General features: G+C 28.0%; 1 protein-coding gene across 2 annotated transcripts in view; it reads left to right on the top strand.

Moving 5' to 3' along the window:
- The first annotated feature begins 2,431 nt into the window (after nucleotides 1–2,431).
- The window catches only part of LOC113368118 (eukaryotic translation initiation factor 4 gamma 3-like), a 41,444-nt gene continuing 21,899 nt past the window's right edge, over nucleotides 2,432–21,976 (top strand). For both annotated transcript variants that reach the window (XM_026609679.1, XM_026609680.1), the window contains exons 1-9: nucleotides 2,432–2,509; nucleotides 6,131–6,372; nucleotides 8,442–8,555; nucleotides 10,530–10,633; nucleotides 10,708–10,799; nucleotides 10,876–10,980; nucleotides 12,763–12,864; nucleotides 13,403–13,485; nucleotides 14,763–15,555. In XM_026609679.1, coding sequence (XP_026465464.1) covers nucleotides 2,452–2,509; nucleotides 6,131–6,372; nucleotides 8,442–8,555; nucleotides 10,530–10,633; nucleotides 10,708–10,799; nucleotides 10,876–10,980; nucleotides 12,763–12,864; nucleotides 13,403–13,485; nucleotides 14,763–15,555 — 1,693 coding nt within the window. In that variant the 5' untranslated portion in view covers nucleotides 2,432–2,451. The remainder of the gene's footprint in view (nucleotides 2,510–6,130; nucleotides 6,373–8,441; nucleotides 8,556–10,529; nucleotides 10,634–10,707; nucleotides 10,800–10,875; nucleotides 10,981–12,762; nucleotides 12,865–13,402; nucleotides 13,486–14,762; nucleotides 15,556–21,976) is intronic.

Consider the following 21,976-nt stretch of genomic DNA (forward strand, 5'->3'; position numbering starts at 1 on the left):
ACAGGGTTAACCAACGTATAATAGAACGATCTAGTTTTATTGAAATTTTAGGTGAAATTGGTAATAAAATATTTTTTATCAAGTTATCATACTTGTTATGAAAGATTGAATTTAGGGAGCGTCCATTAATCACGTGAATCGTTTAATTATTTTTGGACTACCCTCCCCTTCGTAATACATTGGGCTAATTTATGGCAGATCACTCCTTAGTCTTTGTAGTAAAAGAGGACAAGTCTTGATATTAAATGTAGCATTGCGCTTCGAGGAGAATTAGAGAGCTTCCTGATTTATAAAACAATAATTAATATCCCAAAAAAATAAAGTTTTGAAAGTTTAATTTTGTTGGACGCTTTCTTGAAGGTATCTTTATATGAATCTTGAAGTTTTGGTGATCATGGTATTAAACAATAAATTTATTGTTATTGGGATATTTTGTGATTTTTTTTGTCAAACTGGATTTCCTGGAAATACATTATTAAATTAAAATGGGCTCGTCGTAGGTAAGTGGCTAGAACGACTGGATCTGGATCAGGGGTCCCGGCTTCGAATCCGCTTCGAGGAGCCTGTTGTATATTAAAAATATATTAAAAAAAAATTAAAATAAGTTCATAATTTTAAAAATACAAATAAAATCAGATGGAGATATAGGCATTTTACTGACTCGGTCTCCATACTGGTTTGGCTTTACGCAAAACTTTAAATGCGTTTTTTTCAGAACAGAATTTCAGTACTGTTGACACGATTCTCGGGTTTTAATCGACCGATTCACTTGAGATGTTCAGGGAGTCTTGTTTATAGACCTATCTATAGCCCGAATTAGGATTATCCCCAAATTCTTACTGTTTTTAAAAAATTCGAGAAACTCAAAAAAAAAACAGTAAGAAAACACTTTTTTTAAATAGTCGCCAATTTGTAAAAAAAAATTCTTTTTACTCATCGCTAGTTCGGGTGATTGCGACATCATTGTAGATTAATAATCTTTTGATTTTTTGCATTTCCGATGGCTAGGAGGGCTGAAATCATATCAAGACTGAGGTGCCAATTTTTTGTCACCACTAACTTCTTCAGCTGCCAGTTTTTACAATTTTCAACTTTTTTATTTTTTAAATTTTGTTTTGTATTTTAATAATATTATTAAACAAGTGGTAAAAAATGGATAGTAAAAACATTCATTGCTTTCTTTTACGACACTTTAAAAATGACCTAAACTTCATCGCTCTACATTAGAATACCCCCTTAAGAGGTTTGATATTATCTTCATTTAGATTCCATCATTCAAATGAATAAGTCCTGTACTTCCATAAGAGTTAGCATACTTTTACTTTCTTAAAAAATTTAACGCCTTTTCAGAAAAAGAACAGTATCAAAGCCAAAGAAAATATTTCATAACTAAGATATTTAGCTACAGTCGAAAAGAGCTATATTAATAAAATGTGACAAGTAAATACTGAAAAATCCTAGACTTATAGACGGGATAGTACTATTGCACTGCATAACACGTTCATCACCATGTCAAGAAAAAAGATTTTAATATAGGGCCATATGCATGTGTGGCATAAAAATAGTTTTTTTTAAGTTTTCTTGACACATTTTTAACTGAATTAAAGTTACCACTGCCCATGTGAAAATTATTCTGATATAATCATGGCGACTAACAGTCAAAGTAATTGCTAAAGTCAAAATTCATATATTCACAGCTGTTTTCGTAATTTTCATGTTGAACCAACACGTACGCCTAAAAAAATATTTTTGAGTGGAATATATAATGTTTCCGAACTTTTCGATGTTTCATTTATTTCAAAAACCATTTTCATTATTTTATTAATATTTTATTAATGCGACACTTTGGTAGACCGATAACTCCAGTGGTCCGACACCCTTGCAACCAAAATTTTTTTTTTTTGAATTTTTGCAAATTTTAACGTTATTTCCAATATCTTATGTAAAAAATTATGACTTTCACTATAATCCAGTAATCCGACATCGGTTCAGATATTTTTCATCTGATATCTCTGCTTTGCTTACTCCTATAGTTGACGAATATACTCGTCATGATTTCGATTCAGACGACACAAAACTATGCGCACCAACCCCAGCACAGTTAACCGGTAAATTAAAATCACACATTCATAATTTTCATTCCTATGTTTAATATAATGAACATGCTTAAATCGTTAGACACATAATCCGGTAAATCCATTAATCATATTATACCATCAACGTTATTTTCAAACACTTGCTTCTCCGATACCAAGCCACAACTATGACAATGACATACACTTCGTATTTGATATTTATTCATAATATTACAAATATTGCTGCATTTTATTGCAGTGTGACAACACTTTTGTACATGTCGTCGGTTGGTTACAAAATGAAGTTTTGTTATCTATAGTTTCCTTATCTCCCTCATCAGTCACAATATTGTGTAGTGTAGTGCCAGTCGACATCATGTTAGGTGTCGCCTTGAAAAATTCACATATTAAACAATATGTCGTTAATGAACGTGGTGAGTGAAGAATAAACTATTATTTCAATTGGTAAACAAAATGATGTAGATTTTTTTGTTATTAATTATTTAACTTTTAGCGTGCCAGCAGAAACTGCTGATTTATACGCTCTAATTTTGTTTGAACTACTAGTCTTGTATATGGAAAGAAAATTCAGTTCGGTCTAATTGGACGTAATTAATACCACGTGTATTATGGCTATGAAGTCTTACGCAAAGTTGAGGCTAACATGCCACATGCAATTTGATGTATAATTTATTTTATCATGCTTTTCCACCATGAGGGTCAAAATTTAATTTTTGCTGGCAAAAAATTAAAGAAACCGTATTAGTTTTTTTTATTTTAAAGATTTATTTATTTCATTTATATTATAGTTTATACATACATATTTCTATACAATTTTATATAATCATGTATAAATATTCTATGATATAAATACATAAACCTATATTTAATACTAATAAAAAAGTAAATTCACTTATAAATAAATTTTTAATAATGGTAAAAATAATCACTAAAAACCATATTTACAATAATAATAACAAAATAATACATATTACATATATGATTGGAAAATAGTCAAAAGACTAATAACATATGCTGTAGGAATAGTTTAAGAGTAATTTGATCTCTACCATATTTTATACTTGATTATAAAAGAAACCGTATTAGTATTTATTTTCTTATTTCTCAGGATAATATGTAAACAGTTGTTCTTTATTATACTCGTACAATTGATTTTGTTAAACTATTTGGTTTGTAGGGTTGTGTTTTCAGTGGGTCATTTTTTATATAATTTTTTCATTTTACCATATAACTGTCTTAAGTCGACATCTAAAAGATTTAAAAATAATATAGTTAAATTACATATGACCAGTAGATGACAATAGTAGAAACAGCCAGTGTCACTTCTGCTCCAAAAACAAGTTTTTTATAATTACTCATAAATAATTTTTAAAACCTGATAATAATATAGAAATACCTCGAATATCCAAACATGACAATTTAAAAGAAATCAGTTTTAGATTAGGCCGACACTTGCAATAACTATAGATTTGCCACAAGACAATTTATATGTGGCATGCGTTGCAGTGGGTAAACCATCCATGTAATTTGTGTTAGCTGACCCTTTTACTTATATATCACATACCTTTAGCATTCACAATCAGTTAGTAATGACTTAACCAAAAATTTTTTTGGAAATAATTTTATGGCTAAATAAGGTTTAATATTTCAATAATTTTGATATTGAAATATGTGATATTTAATCTTCAGGGCAATACATCAATTAAAAAATTATTATCTAGAGATAATTAGGAGTAACCAAAATTTTTTTGGAAATAATTTTATGGCTAAATAACGTTTAATATTTCAATATTTTTGATATTGAAATATATGAGATTTAAATCTTCAGGGCAATACATCAATTAAAAAATTATTATCTAATCTGTATTCCAGTTTACATATAAGTTTTTACACTATATTACTTCTTTATAAATTAGTTATAATTATTTTTTTCATTGTCACATAGTTTAGTTATTTTATATTTTTCTTTCTTTCAAATTGTAGTCCACTGAAGATGACATAAAATAATATATCCTTACATTTGAATAATGAAAAAAGAAATATAAATTTTTACAATTTTTTAATTGATGTATTGCCCTGAAGAGTAAATCTCAAATATTCTCAATTTATATATATATATATTATATATATATATATATATATATAATCTATTTTACTATTATAGTTGAAATATTCTTTCTTTGCTGACTTATGTAATAGCACACCTGTGACCTTGTGTCTCCAATTTTAATACATATTTATTGCTGATACAATAACTGGAAACATATGTCACCGCGAAATTATATGCTACGAATCATATATTCTAATTTTTTTAACAAACTGTGAAATAAATAAAGAAAACACTGCAATAAAAATTTGCCAGGGCTGTAGAACCTAATGGAAATTCTATCAAAAGATTAACTTCTTACTTAATCTATTTTTATTAATTAACGAGCACTATTGTTCATTTATTTATGTTATGTAGTGTGTATAAAAATATTTAAATTTTAACAAAATTTTAATTTTCATAGTAACTTGAAATTTCTTGAAACATGTCAACGTAAAATTATATGCTACGAATTTATATATTATAATTTTTTTAACAAAAGTAAAATAAGTGAATAAAACAAAACAATAAAAATATGCAGAGCTGTACAACCTAATGAAAAATCACCTTGGTGGTAATATTCAAAATTACCCCACCAGACATCACGTGTATTTTTAGTTACTAGAAAAAATTGTAAAATTTTTCCTTTTTTTTTTGAAAATGTTAGGATTTTTTTTTAAAAAAAATTCAGGTAAAAAATCCCCCCTAAAAACCTCACATGTATTATGGACGCCCTCTTAACTTCTCAATGTTAACGATTACTATTATCTATTTATACTTTCTAGTATGTGTATAAAAATATTTAAATTTTAACGATTTTTAATTATATTAAAACTGTGAAATAAATCAGAAAAACACTACAATACAAAATATTTCAAGGCTATGCAACCTAATTTAATAGAATAACATTAAAAATAAATTTATATTAGAAAGTACATATTTCTAATTTAAAAAGTAAAATACCCAGCAAAATGCAAACACCATAATAACTATTAGTACAGAAGGTTTAATTTTATTTAATAATAAATCCTGATGTATTTCTGTGATTTAGCGGTATATTCATATGACATTATATTTAATTTGTGGAGAAAGTTTATTATGAGTAGTTAATTAAAACTGTACTTCGTGAACGTTTCATTTATTATTTGAAGATTTATCAAAAGATTGTTGATTTTTTAATTATTTTGTTTTTACCATTCAATGAGCAGCATTATTTATTTTATTACATAGCCCACAGAAGGACTTAAAAATTCAGTTATAATAACGTATAATATAAAATTATTAAATTAAATTTAATTTTAAATCTAATCTAAAATGTATATGACTGATGTACGTGTACAAAATCCACAAATAAATGAAAACATAAACTTCTCCTTCGGGAAGTTAATAAAAAAATAATTAAATAATTAAAAAATATAATGAATGTAACACATACGTGAAATATTACAAATCTTAATTTGTGCAGATGGTAATTAGTAGTTTTAGAGATATATTATAAATATTGGTATCTTTATTGAGTTAAAGTTAGAGTACTTTAGTACTATAGGTAAACAACATTGATATAACATATCAATTGGATTTATGAATTGGATACTTGAAAAATGTTTGAGATTGAATATATATAGAAAGAGAATTTAAAATCAACGAATTTTTTTAAAATTCTCATGGGTACTTTAAATATATGCATCGCAATATATTTACGCTTTTCAATTGTTTTTATAATTACTCAAAATGTTTACATACCTATCACACGTATTTTCTTTTCATTTCATAATGCATTCATAAAATATTTAAATCAATCTAACTCTTATCTATCTATATGATAAATTCTATAGTATACTATAGAAAACCTTGTTAAAGTGAATTATTACTATTCACTAAAAATACAGAACACAGTCAACCTTTAATTTTTCGATAGTATAGTATAATTTCATATTTTTTTCTCTAGGATCGGAGTACCATGTAACAACGCCTCCCGGCGGCGGGTTCGTACCGACGCAGGCGGGACCGAACCAGGCCGTTCCGCCGCAGACGCAGCAACAGCAGCAGCAGCAGCAGCAAGGGCAGCAGGCCCACCGCGGCATGGTGCCCAACGCGCCGCCTACGCCGCCGCAGCAGCAGCAGTCGCAGCAGCAACCGCAACAGCAGGACTTGAACAAGATGCAGCAGCAGCAGCCGCAAATGACAATCGTAAGATAAATGAAAATTTAGTGTCAGTAATTTCTGTACAATATCAATTAGCAATAACCCTGTTGCATATTCGGAAAAGATATTTTAGGTATAGTACATCAGTCATTTGGTCGTTTTGCCGGTACTGTACTCCGGGAATTATGAAAATTGGTAATCTTAGATTTCGAGGTGCTCTTTACGAAAATCAACTTTGCCACCTCAAATTTGAACGGCAAGTTGCCGCCATATTGGAAAAACGGCGTCAGAAAACAGCTTTTTTAAAATCTCCTTTTTGGCTTATTCTACGATAAAAGTATTATTCTACGAATTAAACTAGATAAAATTTCCTATAATTCTTTAGAAAACCGTTTTTTTTGTAAAATTGGTAGTTTGAGAGCAGGGCCGCCTCAAAGTCTTTGCTGCTCTCGCCGTAGTATCAAATCTGTCCATATATGACAGCACTTTGAACTTGACCACATTCTCTCTAATAAATAAATATTTTCAATGTTAAATTAAGCGAATAAGATCTTGAAATAAAATAATTCAAATATTTTTCTGTTTTTTTGCTGATTTTTTAACACTTCAAGCTACTTACTTATAGCTACTTTGCCATTGAAATGTTAAAAAATCAGCTAAAAAACAGAAAAATATTTGAATTATTTTATTTCAAGATCTTATTCGCTTAATTTAACATTGAAAATATTTATTTATTAGAGAGAATGTAGTCAAGTTCAAAGTGCTGTCATATATGGAGAGATTTGATACTATGGCGAGAGCAGCAAAGACTTTGAGGCGACCGTACTCTCAAACTATCAATTTTACAAAAAAACGGTTTTCTAAAGAATTGTATGAAATTTTATCTAGTTTCATTCGTACATAGATACTTTTATCGTAGAATCAGCCAGAAAGGAGATATTTTAAAAAAGCTGTTGTTTGACGTCATTTTTTCAATATAGCGGCAACTTGCCGTTCAAATTTGAGGTGGCAAAGTTGATTTTCGTAAAAAGCACCTCGAAATCCATAAGATTACCAATTTTCAGAATTCCCGGAGTACTGTACCGGCAACAGCCTTTTTGCACCAAATGACTGGACTAGTAGTCGTATGGCCAATAGTATTGTGACACTTTATTCTTTCAATATTATACAAGAATCAAAATTAGTGGCAGAATTCTGTAAGATATAAGGCTAAATTATACATAAATATAAAACAACAAAAATCAAAGAAAAGAAAAATATATAAATAAAAAAATAACCAGGGAATAAATGATAGTAATTGCTCCAATAAGTAATTGACTATATAATGCATTTTTTTACATTAAGAATGAGACCGAATTTGAAAACAAAAATATGTACGTGTATGTGCGTGTGTGTATGTGAACATATTTTTTTGTTTTCTTTGTAAAACAGCCGTTTCTTTGTAATTTGGAAAAAATAGTTGAACTTTTCGTCCACAAATAAGCTCATACTACAGAATCGATTTAAAAAAAAATCAAAACCTGTTCGGAAGATATTAATTGGGAATGATACTGATTAGTTTTAGGTGAAAATCTACCGAGCCGTTTTCTTGCAATTAACTGTTGAAACTAAAATTTAAGCCGATATTTAAGGAACTTTTTTTGCCGATATATATCATAATCTTATAGAACATACTAAAATATTACGGCATTACGACAAGTAGTTTAATTTTAAAAATTCATCAAAGTTTGAGAAAATGAGTAGTTTTTTTGACGTTTGTTAAAATTAAAATTAGACGATTTACTTGGTATAAACATAGAGTACTTGGTCTTAATGAACATACTAAACCATAAGGTCCCACGAAAACTGGTTCAATTATAAAAATGATTGATTTTTGAAAATTTGCTTTCAGAAAATACTCCGAGTTAACGTGTTCGTTCGTTTTCAATTATGTGTAATAAATCCACTCGGAATACTTTTAATCACTCATAAGTTAATTTATTTTTTATTGACTGAGTGGATTATTTAAACATATCGGGAAGTTCACGTAACTTACACAAGGCAAAATACCAATACCAACTAGTTTAATTAATTACCAAAAAGTTCAAATATTAATTTCTATTTCACGATTTTAGCCTAATTTTGTGCCCAATGCAACAAGTGTGAGGGGAACCACGCCAAATGCATTTCCAGCCTTCAGACCTCAAGGGCAACCTCAGCAGCCGCAGAGACTTGCACATCATAGATCAGTAAGTATTTGATCCTATTTGTAATTTATAGCTTATTTGAAATTTATAGAATATTTAAAGAATATTATATTTACATCACAAAAATAGCGTTAAGAATAACTTCTTTTCTTAGTTTTTTGTCTACACGTAGAAACCTTTTTGATAATTTAATATCCTTACTTCATATATATTTGCTGATCACGTTGCAATTTATCTGTCATGTCCAATTCCTATTATGAACCAAAAATTTGATTATAAAGTGATCAATTTTGAAACTTGAAACTTCTTGTAATACAATCGATGGTCTAGGACAGTGTTTTCCAATCTTTCATGGATCACGCTCCACCTTAACGTTTCTAAAAATGTTATAGCCTCATACAAAATGTTTGACTTTTAAAAAAATCTTCTTAAAGAGTATACCTTAAAAAGATAAAAGATAAGGCTTTTTAAAAATCACTATTAAATGTTATTTAATTAAACATGTTATAAAAATTGAAATTCAAATTAATTTCATTACTGGGTTTTTCTACATTCAATCAAATCCATTCAAACTTTAGAAGAAGCAGGTTTGAAGCAAAGTTTGTTATTTTTCAAACTTTTTGAAGAAGAGCTTTATTTTCGCCAGAAAATATGACCTACTGATTTAATGATTTTTGGACCTCTATTACCATTTCCTACACGTTTTTCTTTTTCAAAAAGTGTCTGCACCAATTTCAGAAGTTTAAAAGGCATTTCATATATTTCGATAAGAACTCACAAAATTAATATATTGACTTCTTATATAATTAACTCTATTATATACAGTTAGTCTATACATTAAATTGTACAAGTATGAGGGTGTCATTGAGTGCATACATTTATTTATGTTATTAATAAACATTAATTATATTTATTTTGATATTAATTGTATTTATTGACACCTACAAGTATTGACTATGATATAAAAGTACCTAAGATTATATACGTTATAAGACTAGTTGTAACGATATGATAGATTCTCTATTACTATATCTAATATAATAATATCTATTACCTATCATACTATACTATATACACGATTGTATATTATAGATAATCTATTTATTATCTATCATACCGTGAAATACCTATACCACCATTAACTTATTATATACCTACACATATGTTTTACTCCTTACAAATCTAAAATCTATTATTTCTATATTTACCTATATTATTATTTCTATTATATTATTTCTATATTTTACCTATATTATTATCTCTACCTATCTATTGTCTATACCGGGAATTGAACCCGGGACTTCCGCGTGGAGGTCGCGCACCTTAACCACTACTCTATCGGGTATCCCCATTAATAATATTATTAGGGACGCACTGTTGTTTCCGCGGTTAATTTTCTAATTAATTAGGTTATTAATACTAAGATGGCGAGCGGACACGCGAAAAAAACACGATTGATCGAAGCGTTACGGTGGTGTAGTGGTTAAGGTCTTCGCCTTCTACGCGGCGGACCCGGGTTCGAATCTCGGTAGGGTTAATGTAGCGTGTAAGGGAAATTGTAGGGATAAGTTAATAATAGATATAGGCGTATAGGTATATAATGTAAGGATTTAGAGTGTAAGATGAAATTTAGCGTATGGTAGATGTGTAAGGCGTGTAATATAGAATGCAAGGTATAGGCATACGTAAGGCTATGAAAATACACGAATACAAACTTATGATATAGGAGTTATCATATAATTAATGCACATTTTATGCAGATTTAATTTATAAATATTTTTTATTCTATTGGAATATTTATTAATGGAATGGAATATAATCCCCGCACTTTTAAACGCTGTCGGAGTGATAACTCCTGCGTGAGTTACCCATCTCTAGTATCAAACAATATTGCCTATAAGTTGTATTTGTTTTTTTCTGTTACTCCAATTTTAGTAATATATACATAATTTATTTCTAGATCAATTGATACGTGATAAAATAATATTAGCATTTATTTTAATTTTTTTCTTCCAGTATCTACCACAGCATGCAGCAATGTATCCGCAGGTTCCTATGATGTTCAGCACTCAAATGATGGCACAAGGACAGTACCCACCACGACAAGCAACACCAACACAGTAAGTTTCATCAAGATCACATTTAAATATTCATTCATCATCTATCAATTTTAATCAAAATTATTTTATTTCAGATATTACTCTAATCTACAAAATTTTCCAATAATCAATACGCAGCATCAAATGCCGGCGTATGCATTTAGTCAACCTTCGCCATCCCAACCTTGTAAGTAATTAATAATCAAATACACTGGAATATTTGATTAAATAGAATGGGTATTAAATAATGTTATATTTTGCAGATTATTTTTCTGTACCTCAAATGGGTATACCACCCAGACCTGTACAAGGTACAAACGTACCCACCGCAGTGCCTGTTCAACAACAACAACAGATGCCAATGCAGGGTAAGAGAAAAAAAGTTGGAGTAATATAATAGATGATTTGATATCACTAAATCTTAATATCTATAAAATTATAGCACATTTAAGGGGGTGAAAAAAATTGATATACAGCAGAGTATCATTATTATTACAGATGATATAACTAAATCTTTATATCTATAAATTTATAGTACATTTAAGGGAGCGTCAATTAACCACGTGATCGATTTTTTAAGAATTTTTGAACCCCTCTTCTCCTTGGTATTATTCAAAATTACCCCCTCCCTTACCCCCTATTTATAGTTACGAGAAAAAATTGTAAAATTTTTGATTTTTTTTTTAAATTGTTTGGATGTTTTTAAAAAAAATCAAAAAATAAATACACGTGATATTTTACTATAAACCGCCCTCGCCTGCGGGAAATATTTAATATTTCGCGATTTTTTCTTGACTAACGAGATATTCTTGTCTAGAGGTATAAATTTTGTGTGAATTTTCAAAGACTGTAAAAGAAGGCATACAATAGTTTTATCATCCATATTTTTTTTTATAAGTTATTATTAATATCTTAAGAATGTAGGAAAAAATAAAAAAAAATCTGACTGTTTTTACAGTCAAAATGTTTTAATGCTACAAGCACGTAAATTTATTTCTGTAATATTTCACTGTGGTAACTTTTCTTTAAAAAAATTTTACTTGACCATACTTCTGATTTTAGCTCTACAAATAATCCAATAGATAAAAGAAAGATTATTAATCTAAAATAATGTCATAATCGTACAAAGTAGGGACAAGTTAAAATATTTTTTTCTCAAAATAGCGACTGTTTAAAAAGAATTCTTCACTTTTTTATGCTCTCTAATTTATATAAAATAGTAAAAATCTGATTTGGGAGATGAGCAGTAGTTTATACTGATGATAAGTCTATAAAGAAGACTATATAAATTTCAATTAAATTAATCCAGTAGAAGTTGAGAAATTGTGGGTATCACATTGAAAAAGATGGTTTTGAGAAAAACGTGTTTAAAGTTTCGCGTAAAACGAATATATTTTGAGAAAGTTCAACTCTTCATTAATATTTTGAGTTTGTGAATTTACACATCGAGTCAATAAGTCCTCTAATAAAATGGTTTATTAACTTCTAAGACTTTTACACCGAAGAGGATTATTGTGGTCAAGCTCTTTTAATGTATCTATATTTCCGAAAATACTTTGCAAATATTCTGAAAAATTATGCTCATATATTCTTGAATGAATAAACTTTGAAAATATAAAAAAATCGATTTTTTTAAACTTTTAGTATAGAATATCCCCTTTAAAATATATTGTTATTTTCTTTAGATTATTTTTTTAAATCTTGATATTATATTACATTTAGTTCAGAAAACTTTTTTAATCATTACCCCAAAATATTTTTGTTTAACATATACATATTGTTACACATATTGTCTCACGACGAAGAGCAAAAAAACAAATTATTATAATTAATTACTGAATTATTTCCATTTAGTGTTCATCACATTGAGTTACAATTCATTGTGATACTATTTTCTTATAATTACAATACTGAAATATCTTTGATATAATTATTTGATGATTTTTTTATTTGAATTTTAATATAAATTTTATACATCTCAGAGAGACAGAAGTACCTGGTATGAGAAATCATATAAAATATCTATACAAAGTATATATATATATATATATATATATATATATATATATTCATTATTATATATGTAAATGTATATTACAACATAAAATAATTTGGTCTAAATGTAAATAATTTCATTGTTTTTCTTTCAGGATCTGTACTGACTCAACACCAGCATCAAACTACTCAATTAAATAAAGCACCAAAAAATCAAAGGAGGAAACATGCCATAAAAATAGTGAATCCTGATTCAGGTTTGTAAAATTATAATCATTACCTCTTTGTTCTAACTAAGATTTTGTAAATGTTATTATTTATAGTTTTGTGTGCCTATAATAAATTTATTTTAAAAGTTATGTTGGTTCAAGCACTTAATTAAAGCAATTATGAAGAAGATATTTATTTATACATTTTGGTCTATATCCACATTCACTGGAAGAAGTAAAAGAAAGTTGTATAATTAATTATAAGAAAATATATATAAAACTACAGGACTTACATAGAAATATTAACACATAATTACACTACACTCTTACACTATGTAAATCCAGATTATCAATAATTCCAACAATTTAAATTAACAATTCTAAACTACATATTTTTGTCCTGAGTTTTTGAAGACCTTGTTAGAAGTGTGAATATTAAGAATGAATATTTTAAATTAAATAATAGAATGATACAATATGTTAAAAAACTGGTCAAAGAAAGAAAAAAATATAATACATTTTATTAACTTAAAATTTTGTTAAATATTTATGTATTTAATTATTCATTGCATAATTTTCTTTTCAGGGAAAGACGTTCTAGAGGAAGTGTTAGATGAAAAGTCTACAGACGAAAGTGAAGATTCTAGCGAAAGACAAACTCCTCAGCCTGTTAGTATTTTACAATAAATAATTCTAAGTAGAATAATATAACAATTTCTGAAAGCGCAATAATCCATACTTGGGATTTTTAAGATATAAATTTATTAAAGGAGTTATTTGATTTAAAATATCATTAAATGAATGAAAATATTATAATAGGGAATAAAAAGTCTTAGAATCTTCTTTGAGAGCGTTTTCAAAAGTGCAATAATACAAACTTGGGATTTTTTAAGATATAAATTTATTAAAGGTGTTATTTGATTTAAAATATCATTACATAATGAAAATGGTATTAATAGGGAATAAGAAGTCTTAGAATCTTCTTTTAGAAACTTTCAGAGCTTTTCTGAAAGTGCAATAATCCAAACTTGGGATTTTTTAGGATATAAATTTATTAAAGGAGTTATTTGATTTAAAATATCATTAAATGAATGAAAATATTATAATAGGGAATAAAAAGTCTTAGAATCTTCTTTTAGAAACTTTTAGAGCATTTCTGAAAGTGCAATAATCCAAACTTGGGATTTTTTAGGATGTAAATTTATTAAAGGAGTTATTTGATTTAAAATATCATTAAATGAATGAAAATATTATAATAGGGAATAAAAAGTCTTAGAATCTTCTTTTAGAAACCTTTAGAGCGTTTCTGGAAGTGCAATAATCCATACTTGGGATTTTTTAAGATATAAATTTATTAAAGGAGTTATTTGATTTAAAATATCATTAAATTAATGAAAATATTATAATAGGGAATAAAAAGTCTTAGAACCTTCTTTTAGAAATTTTCAGAGCGTTTCTGAAAGCACAATAATCCAAACTTGGGATTTTTTAAGATATAAATTTATTAAAGGAGTTATTTGATTTAAAATGTAAATGATGATTACAAAATATAAATGCTGTTAGTAGGGAAAAAGAAGTATATTGTTTCTAATATTTGACTCAAATTTATGTGGTCATTCTTTAATTAATACAGACAGATTATATTATTATTTCATGAGATATTAAATTGCACATTGTTAGATGCAGTTGAAATGCACTTCAAATATTTTATTGCTAAAGATATAAAGATAATGGTATTAATTATTATATCATTTAATATTATATATTATTATCTCATATCAAAAAATTTTATTATTTAGCAAACGTTTGTTAAGAATGTGCTTTAGAATTTAAAATACTTAAATTAAAATTGCTAGACCTTGATAGTAATGTAATATATTGAATTACTTGCATAATTATTTATATATATCTTGTTTGCTAATAAATTCTTATTCTTTTACCATTAGGTGCCTAATCCAGAGGTTGCAGCAGAATTTGCAGCCAGAGTTGCTCTCATGGTGGAAAAAGATGAGAGCAATTCGAGAACTCATGACGAAGCTCACCTGATTGGAGTACCTTCAGGGGGTGACACAATGGACGGTAGTGTTCAAGTATGTCCACCAGACATGACTATGATTAATCAACATAATCATTCTGAGCCAAAAATTATGTCCAATGCCAAAGTTGTTAGTGGAGATATGCAGATATTAACTCAAGGTGTAGGTAAATTAGGTTTCATTGAACAAGGTTTAATCGAGGACGACTATTCCAATGAAAGCAAAATGATTCTAAAAGATGTAAAAAGTGAAATCAGTGTAAGTGATAGCAAGTTGCAGGCGAGTACGAGAGAATTCATTCCTGAAAACCAACAAGCCCAACGTAGCATACCAGTGGTAATTGGTAATAATACTACTCCTGTTGTATCAGCAATGTCTGATGGACCTTCTGTAGAAATAGTGCCAAAACATTCATCGAAATCTATGAAAAACATAGTATTATCGCAAGGTTCTGATTCTAAAGTGCAAAATAGGAAACAACAGAATAAAAGTGCTGATCAGAATCAAAATGCTGAAATTAAAACTGACACTTCTAAGCCACCAACTGGCAAAGAAAACCAACCTAAATCTAAACGTAATAGTGAAAGTGAAGTGAAATTGAGAACAGAAACTAGTGTTGCAAAGAAAGAAAACTCTAACACGAAAGTAGTGTCTGACAAGCCAAATGGACAAGATTTGCCAGTAGCTAACACTGAAGCAATATGTAAGTAATAATATTAATTTTGTAAATATAACATGTCATGCATGAATAATATTACATATTAACAAATTCTAATGTAGAGACATGAACTTTAGGTCATTTTTAAATCTTAAAAAAGGCAATCAATTTTTTTACTATCATTAATCATTGTTACAAGAGTACAGATAGAAGTGGAAAGTAATTTTAAAAATTAGCAGTTGTAGTAAGAGGTTTCAAAAAATTCACACAAGAATTTTTTTTTAATAATGTCACTGTCATTGTCATGGTCATTGCAAGGGTCTTACATAACACATAAACATTCCCCTCCTATAAAGGATTTAAATTTTAGTTTCTGCATCATTACTGCAGAAGTAAGTGAAGTGCACTGTTGCTGCCTTTGTGTATAGGAAACAGTGAATATAGAAATAAAAATTATGTATTACATAACATAGTTAAATTAAAATGTTGAGTTAAAATGTTTTGAAAAAGTATTTTTCAAGAATTATTTCTATATTTGCTGAAATTAGGGTACAGTCCTTTGCTTTGCAGACTTTTCAAAGATTCAAATATGGCGCGTCGGAAGTGTAAGTACATTGAGTGATGGAATTTTTATAAGCGTATGCAGAATATGATTATTTTATTAGGTTTTTACTAAAATTTAATCATATTTATCCGTTTTCTTGCAATTTGCGTGTTTAAAATCGAAATGGATGATTTCAAAAATTTTTGTTAGGTTATGAGAATAATTTCTGCCACAAGCCACAAGATCGTCATAGACGGTATTCAAAGATGGCCGCTGTCGGCGACTCTAGTGCACATGGCCGGTTGCCAATTATTTTAACCTAAAATGTTCATTAGTTTTAAATAATTTTATAAACTTCTAAGTGTTGAATTGTGGTTTTTAGTTAACATATTAAGTGATTTTAACAAGTGTTTTATGTAATTTTAATACTCGTTACGTTTAAATTGTTATAAATGACCTTGTGTGTGGAATTTTAAATAGTACGTATTCAGAGCTCTTTCACTCGATGATTTCACGAACGATTCATATGGCATTTGATAATTTTAACGTGATCACGTATTGATTTTAGTTGTTATAAATGTTTTTTAATATAAATTTGATGTGGTGATAGTTTTTTTGCCGGGTGTATAATAATGCACGTGGGTGGTTCATGCCCTCATGGCTATATATAGTCTCTCAGATCTTGTGTACGATTCTTTATTTGGACCCGTGACTGTGATAAAAACAGCTGGGTTTAATCTCTTTAATATTTAAGTTGTGATCGATATATAAAATCATAGAAAAATTACTAGTACTACCACGGAAAATATTAATTTAAATTTATTTTACTTAAAGTGCAATGATTTGCAAAATGATTTATCACTACCATATTGTTCGTGATAAGTGTATGTGCTCAATTTAGGTTTAAAGTGTTAAATAAGAAAAAAGTGGACTAAATTAATGTGGTGCAATAGTTTAAATATTTGTCTAGGGATTTTTTTTACCTATTACCATATTCGAAGCAATTTAGAAAGTATCACATTTAAGACACGTGTCAACGCCCGCATATGTTGACAATATGTCAAAGACATAAATTCACATTTTTTGTATTGATTTGTGATCAAAATTTTCTCTTAACCCTTCTACCAGTGTGGGGTCTAAATCTAGTCAATTTTTCTAGTGAAAAAAATCATATACACGCTTGTAATTTAATTACATACACCAATATTTCTTTACAATTTTTTTATGTACAAAAATTCTTAGTGCTTAAATTTCTATTATCCGACTGGTGGGTTACATAATTTCATTTCGATAAAATATCTCGCCGAACGGGTTCACATTCACAATTTATCTGTGATGTCGAAATGACCTTCATAATTTTGGAATCAGTAAAAATTTTTATTAATCCGGTATTAATTATGCTTTTGCCAAAAAATCCGATTTATTGATTGTATGTTGTCTCGACGTTTCAAGCCATTCTGAATCGAATTAGACCGAGTTTGGATGAAAATGTGTGTTACAGATTTTTGACCTTTCGTCGATGTTTTCTCAAAAACAAACAAAAAAAATCATCAATGTTTGGAAAAGTGTTTATTGAAATTGGTTAAAATTAGATTTTTTTTTCAAAATCGACTGAACTGATTTCAAAAATTTCAAAAGCATTCGATAAATCTTGATAAACTCTCATTTTGATTAATTTTACGAGAGGATCGGCCAAGCCATTTAGCAGTTTGTTTCTATATTTATAATTAGCAGCAAAGTGCAATTTTTTTCTCTCTTATTTAATTTACTAATTTTATATTTTCTGCCATTCTGAATCGAATGAGACCAAATTTGGAAAAAGTATGTGTGTATGGGTGTGTCCGAAAAATCTTGTTTGAGAAATCTGTTTTTCGACGATTTTTATGAAACCTTTTTTAACGATAGATTTTATGGTCTTATAGGACATACTAAATTAAAAAATTCATCAAATTTTGAAAAAAAACAAGCAACGTTTTTTGAAGTTTGTTAAAATTAGACCTTTTAACTCTTTTTCAAAAACGTCTGAGTCGATTTCAAAAATTTAAAAAATATTTGATGAAACTTGATAAGCACTCGCATTAGTTTGATTTTTTATACGATCAGCCGAGCCGTTTCTTTGTAATTATCAGAAAAGTGCAATTTTTTTGTCAACGTTTTCTCCAAAAATACTGAGCTGTTTTTGAGAATTCTAAAACTATTTTAAAACAGTATTATTTGGGAATCGTGCTGATTAGTTTTGGATAAATATCGGTCAGACCGTTTCTTCGTAATTGACTGTTAAAAAATTTATCCACGATTTTAATGAATTTTTGTATGGCGTTGGAGTACTTGGACTTAATGGACACAGTAAAATATTATAGTCCTACGAAAAGTGATTGAATTATAAAACATATTTAAAATTAGAATTATTTAGAAAATATTCTATGTATGTATTTGGCACGTGTTCGTTTTTCGATAATGTCTAATAAAAAAAAATATTCAAAATTTAATAATCTACAATATTTGCTCACATTAGGGGACGTCCATTAATCACGTGATCGATTTTTTAAGGATTTTTGGACCCCTATCACCCAACATTGCGTGTATTTTTTTAATTTTTTTTGATAATGTTTAGATTTTTGTTAAACAGAATCAGATAAAAAATAAATCCCTTACTCCTTAAAACCTCACGTGATTAATGGGCGCCTCCTTATGAGCTTCACAGCTATTGTTTTATTATTTTTAACATTATTCTTTTCTTATATATTTATTATTATTTGTCATTTATTGTTCTCACCGTACTTTATAGTGTTTCTAATATTATTTATATTATTCACAAATTTTATTTATTAATTTTATCATTATCTGCTTTTTATTTTATATTCAATTATCATCATATGGATATCATCTTAATGGAAATACTGTCCTTTCTTTTGCTTTAAATTTTATTTCTATTTGTTTTTTATTTAATGTTAGGGGACGTCCATTGATCACTTGAAGTTTTTAGGAGGAGGGCGGCTTGACAAAAATGTTAAAAAATATATCATTTTACCTGAAATTTATAAAAAAGCAAATCATTTTGAAAAAAAAACAAAAATTTTACAATTTGTTCTTGTAACTAAAGATTTACATGTTAGGAGAGAGAGGAGGGTAATTTTGAAAATAACCAGGTATCACCAAGGGAGAGGGGGGTGTCCAAAAATCCTTACAAAATCGATCACGTAATTAATGGACGCCCCCTTACTAGATATTATTTAGTAGTTGTAACCGATATTGAAATTAAAAAAGAAATTACCCCTACAGCAACTCGGCATACTTATGAATCACCATTATTTCCCAACTATCTATTATCAAAATGCCACTTACAACTAGTCAATTTTCACCTTATACATTTATACTTTAATATTTAAATTCGCTCATAATATATTCTTGAATTTCGTTGTAATCTGCGGCTGGCTACGTCAAGAGTTGTTTTTGACCTCGGGAATAAAGTTAACAATGGTTTCGCGTTTTAATTTATTGTAGCGAACTCGAAAAGTTGGAAGGAAATTATATGTACTCATCTTATAATGGTTTATTTTAGTTTGATAGTAATAAATGTATTAATAGGAAAATTAAATGGTATTTGAAGTAATTGATATTTGTATGTGGGTATGTAAGTGCGCGTCAGACTGCTGCTCTATGGTCATTGTCATTTGATATTAATACGTACGACGTCACGATGAGGATGCGACGCATTCCCGACGTTATCTTGACGTTGTAAGTAATTTATATCGCTTGTATAGATTAATTCTTAAATACATCTTAAGGGGGTATTCGAGTGTGGAAATTCCAAAATTGTTTTTTTTTTTTTTTAAAGCTTAACTATTCAAGAATATGTACGTATACGAGAGATTTTATATATATTTTTTAAATTGTTTTTGTTTATTTATTAATATAACATAATATTTTCATATCTCAGTCAGGCAGGAGTACTTGGTATAAGAGATTATGAAACAATTTTTTATATATACATATCTATTTTCTTCTATATTTGCATTCAGTCAGCTATTTATCTCTTCAATCTTCATCTTTATTTTTTTCATCTTATCTTATTTATCTTTATCTTATTCTTTATTTTTCTCTTGAAATTGTTATCACTGGTCATCTTGATATCGCTCGTAAGTTATAATATTAATACTATTTAAGTTGAAATATTTTCAGAGATACAACTGTTTGTTCATGATAATTATCTTTCCTTTTCTATGTTTTGTAAAACTTTGGACGCGTTTTTTTCCAAATTATTTTTTTCAATACGATGTCCACGATTTCTCGAGTTGTACTGAACCGATTTACTTGAAATTTTCAGAGAATCTTTTTCATAGACTTCTTTCTGGCATTTACTAGCTTCATCCCCAAATATCAATATTTACTATTTTTAAAAAATTTGAGAAACTCAAAGTGATAACAAATTGATCCTTATTTTTCATTTTTCACCCATTTTGTCAAATCCTTATTTTTTAACTTAATCCTAATATATACCATTGCGACATCATTCTAGATTAATAATCTTTTTCATTTCGGATTAATTATTAAAAATTTTTAAAACTATAAATTTTTAATTTCGGTTGCAATTGTGTACATGGTCACATGTCAATTCTTTGTGATCCCCACTTCGAGAACTTCTAATTCTTAAAATTATTAACTTTTTTATTTTTATTTTTTCTGTTTTTGTAACGTTGATAAATCAATTAAAAAAATGTTACAATAGTACAGGAAACAATTAGGACAAAAAACGTTGTTAATTTTAAAAATTAGCAGTGGTTGAAGAGGGAGGTCTCAGAAAAGTTGAAAAAAGTTATTAATCTCGAATAATGTCGCTATGGTATATACTAGAATTATGTTAATTTTTTTTTGATTTTGACAAAATAGTGACTGTTTGAAAAAAAGTATCAATTTCTCACCACTTTTTTGAGTTTCTCGATTTTTTTTCCTGAAAATATTAATAATTCAAATTCGGGGATGAGACTAGTATATGTCAAAGAAAAGTCTATAAAGAAAATTCTCTGAAAATTTAAAGTAAATTTCTCGGTCCAGTAAAAGTAGAGATATCGTGGGCATCATAATGAAAATGACATATTTGAGAAAAACTGGTTCAAAGCTTTGCTAGAGGAAGGAAACTGAAGAGTATTATCATGGTCACGCCGGTGTATCCTGTTAAAATTGGAAAAATATACATTTTTTATTATAATTTATCTTTGTTAATCAAGACTTTAATTATTATCTTATTTACAAAATTGATAGATACTGTTTTTTAAATGGTTGTTATGATTGATTGCTTTACTTTTTGAAGGACCAATTGTAAAATACTTTATTGATAACTGCATATATTTATTTAAGTTATAATAGTATTTACAATAATTTTAATATGTTTTTGATTACGTATTGATTGATTTGATTATGGTTTGATTATTTATTTGATGATTTTTTGTTTATATATCGATATAATCACATGCTTTGATTGGCGCGAACAGATACAAAAAATACAATAAATTGAATATAAAACGAAACAAATAAATTGGAAAATATGAAACAACTTTTTTTTTGGAATTTCTACACTAGAATACCTTCTCAATCCTATGTCACATCTTAACGTAACAATTAGATTTTTACGACAATTAAATCTCATTTTATTCTAAGACTTTTTTAGTTTGACTTGCTCACATAACGATGAATTACAAATGAATTTTTTTTTATCGGCTATGACGTCATATTGCATATATCATTGGTAACAGATTTCTTTAATGGCACGTATGGAATTCGTGGCAATACAACCAGAACGAACGGACGGACGGCTTCAATGAGTTTCGTCTAATATAAGTTTTACGGATTGGAATTTATCACTTGCGTCTGGATAAATGCATAGTAAAACTATGTATTTGTCTGTAATAGATAGCTATTGCA

This window comes from Ctenocephalides felis, unplaced genomic scaffold, assembly GCF_003426905.1.
Source record: "Ctenocephalides felis isolate EL2017-DRISC unplaced genomic scaffold, ASM342690v1 CF-g0.4_SCAFFOLD_01170, whole genome shotgun sequence".
Lineage (NCBI taxonomy): Eukaryota > Metazoa > Arthropoda > Insecta > Siphonaptera > Pulicidae > Ctenocephalides > Ctenocephalides felis.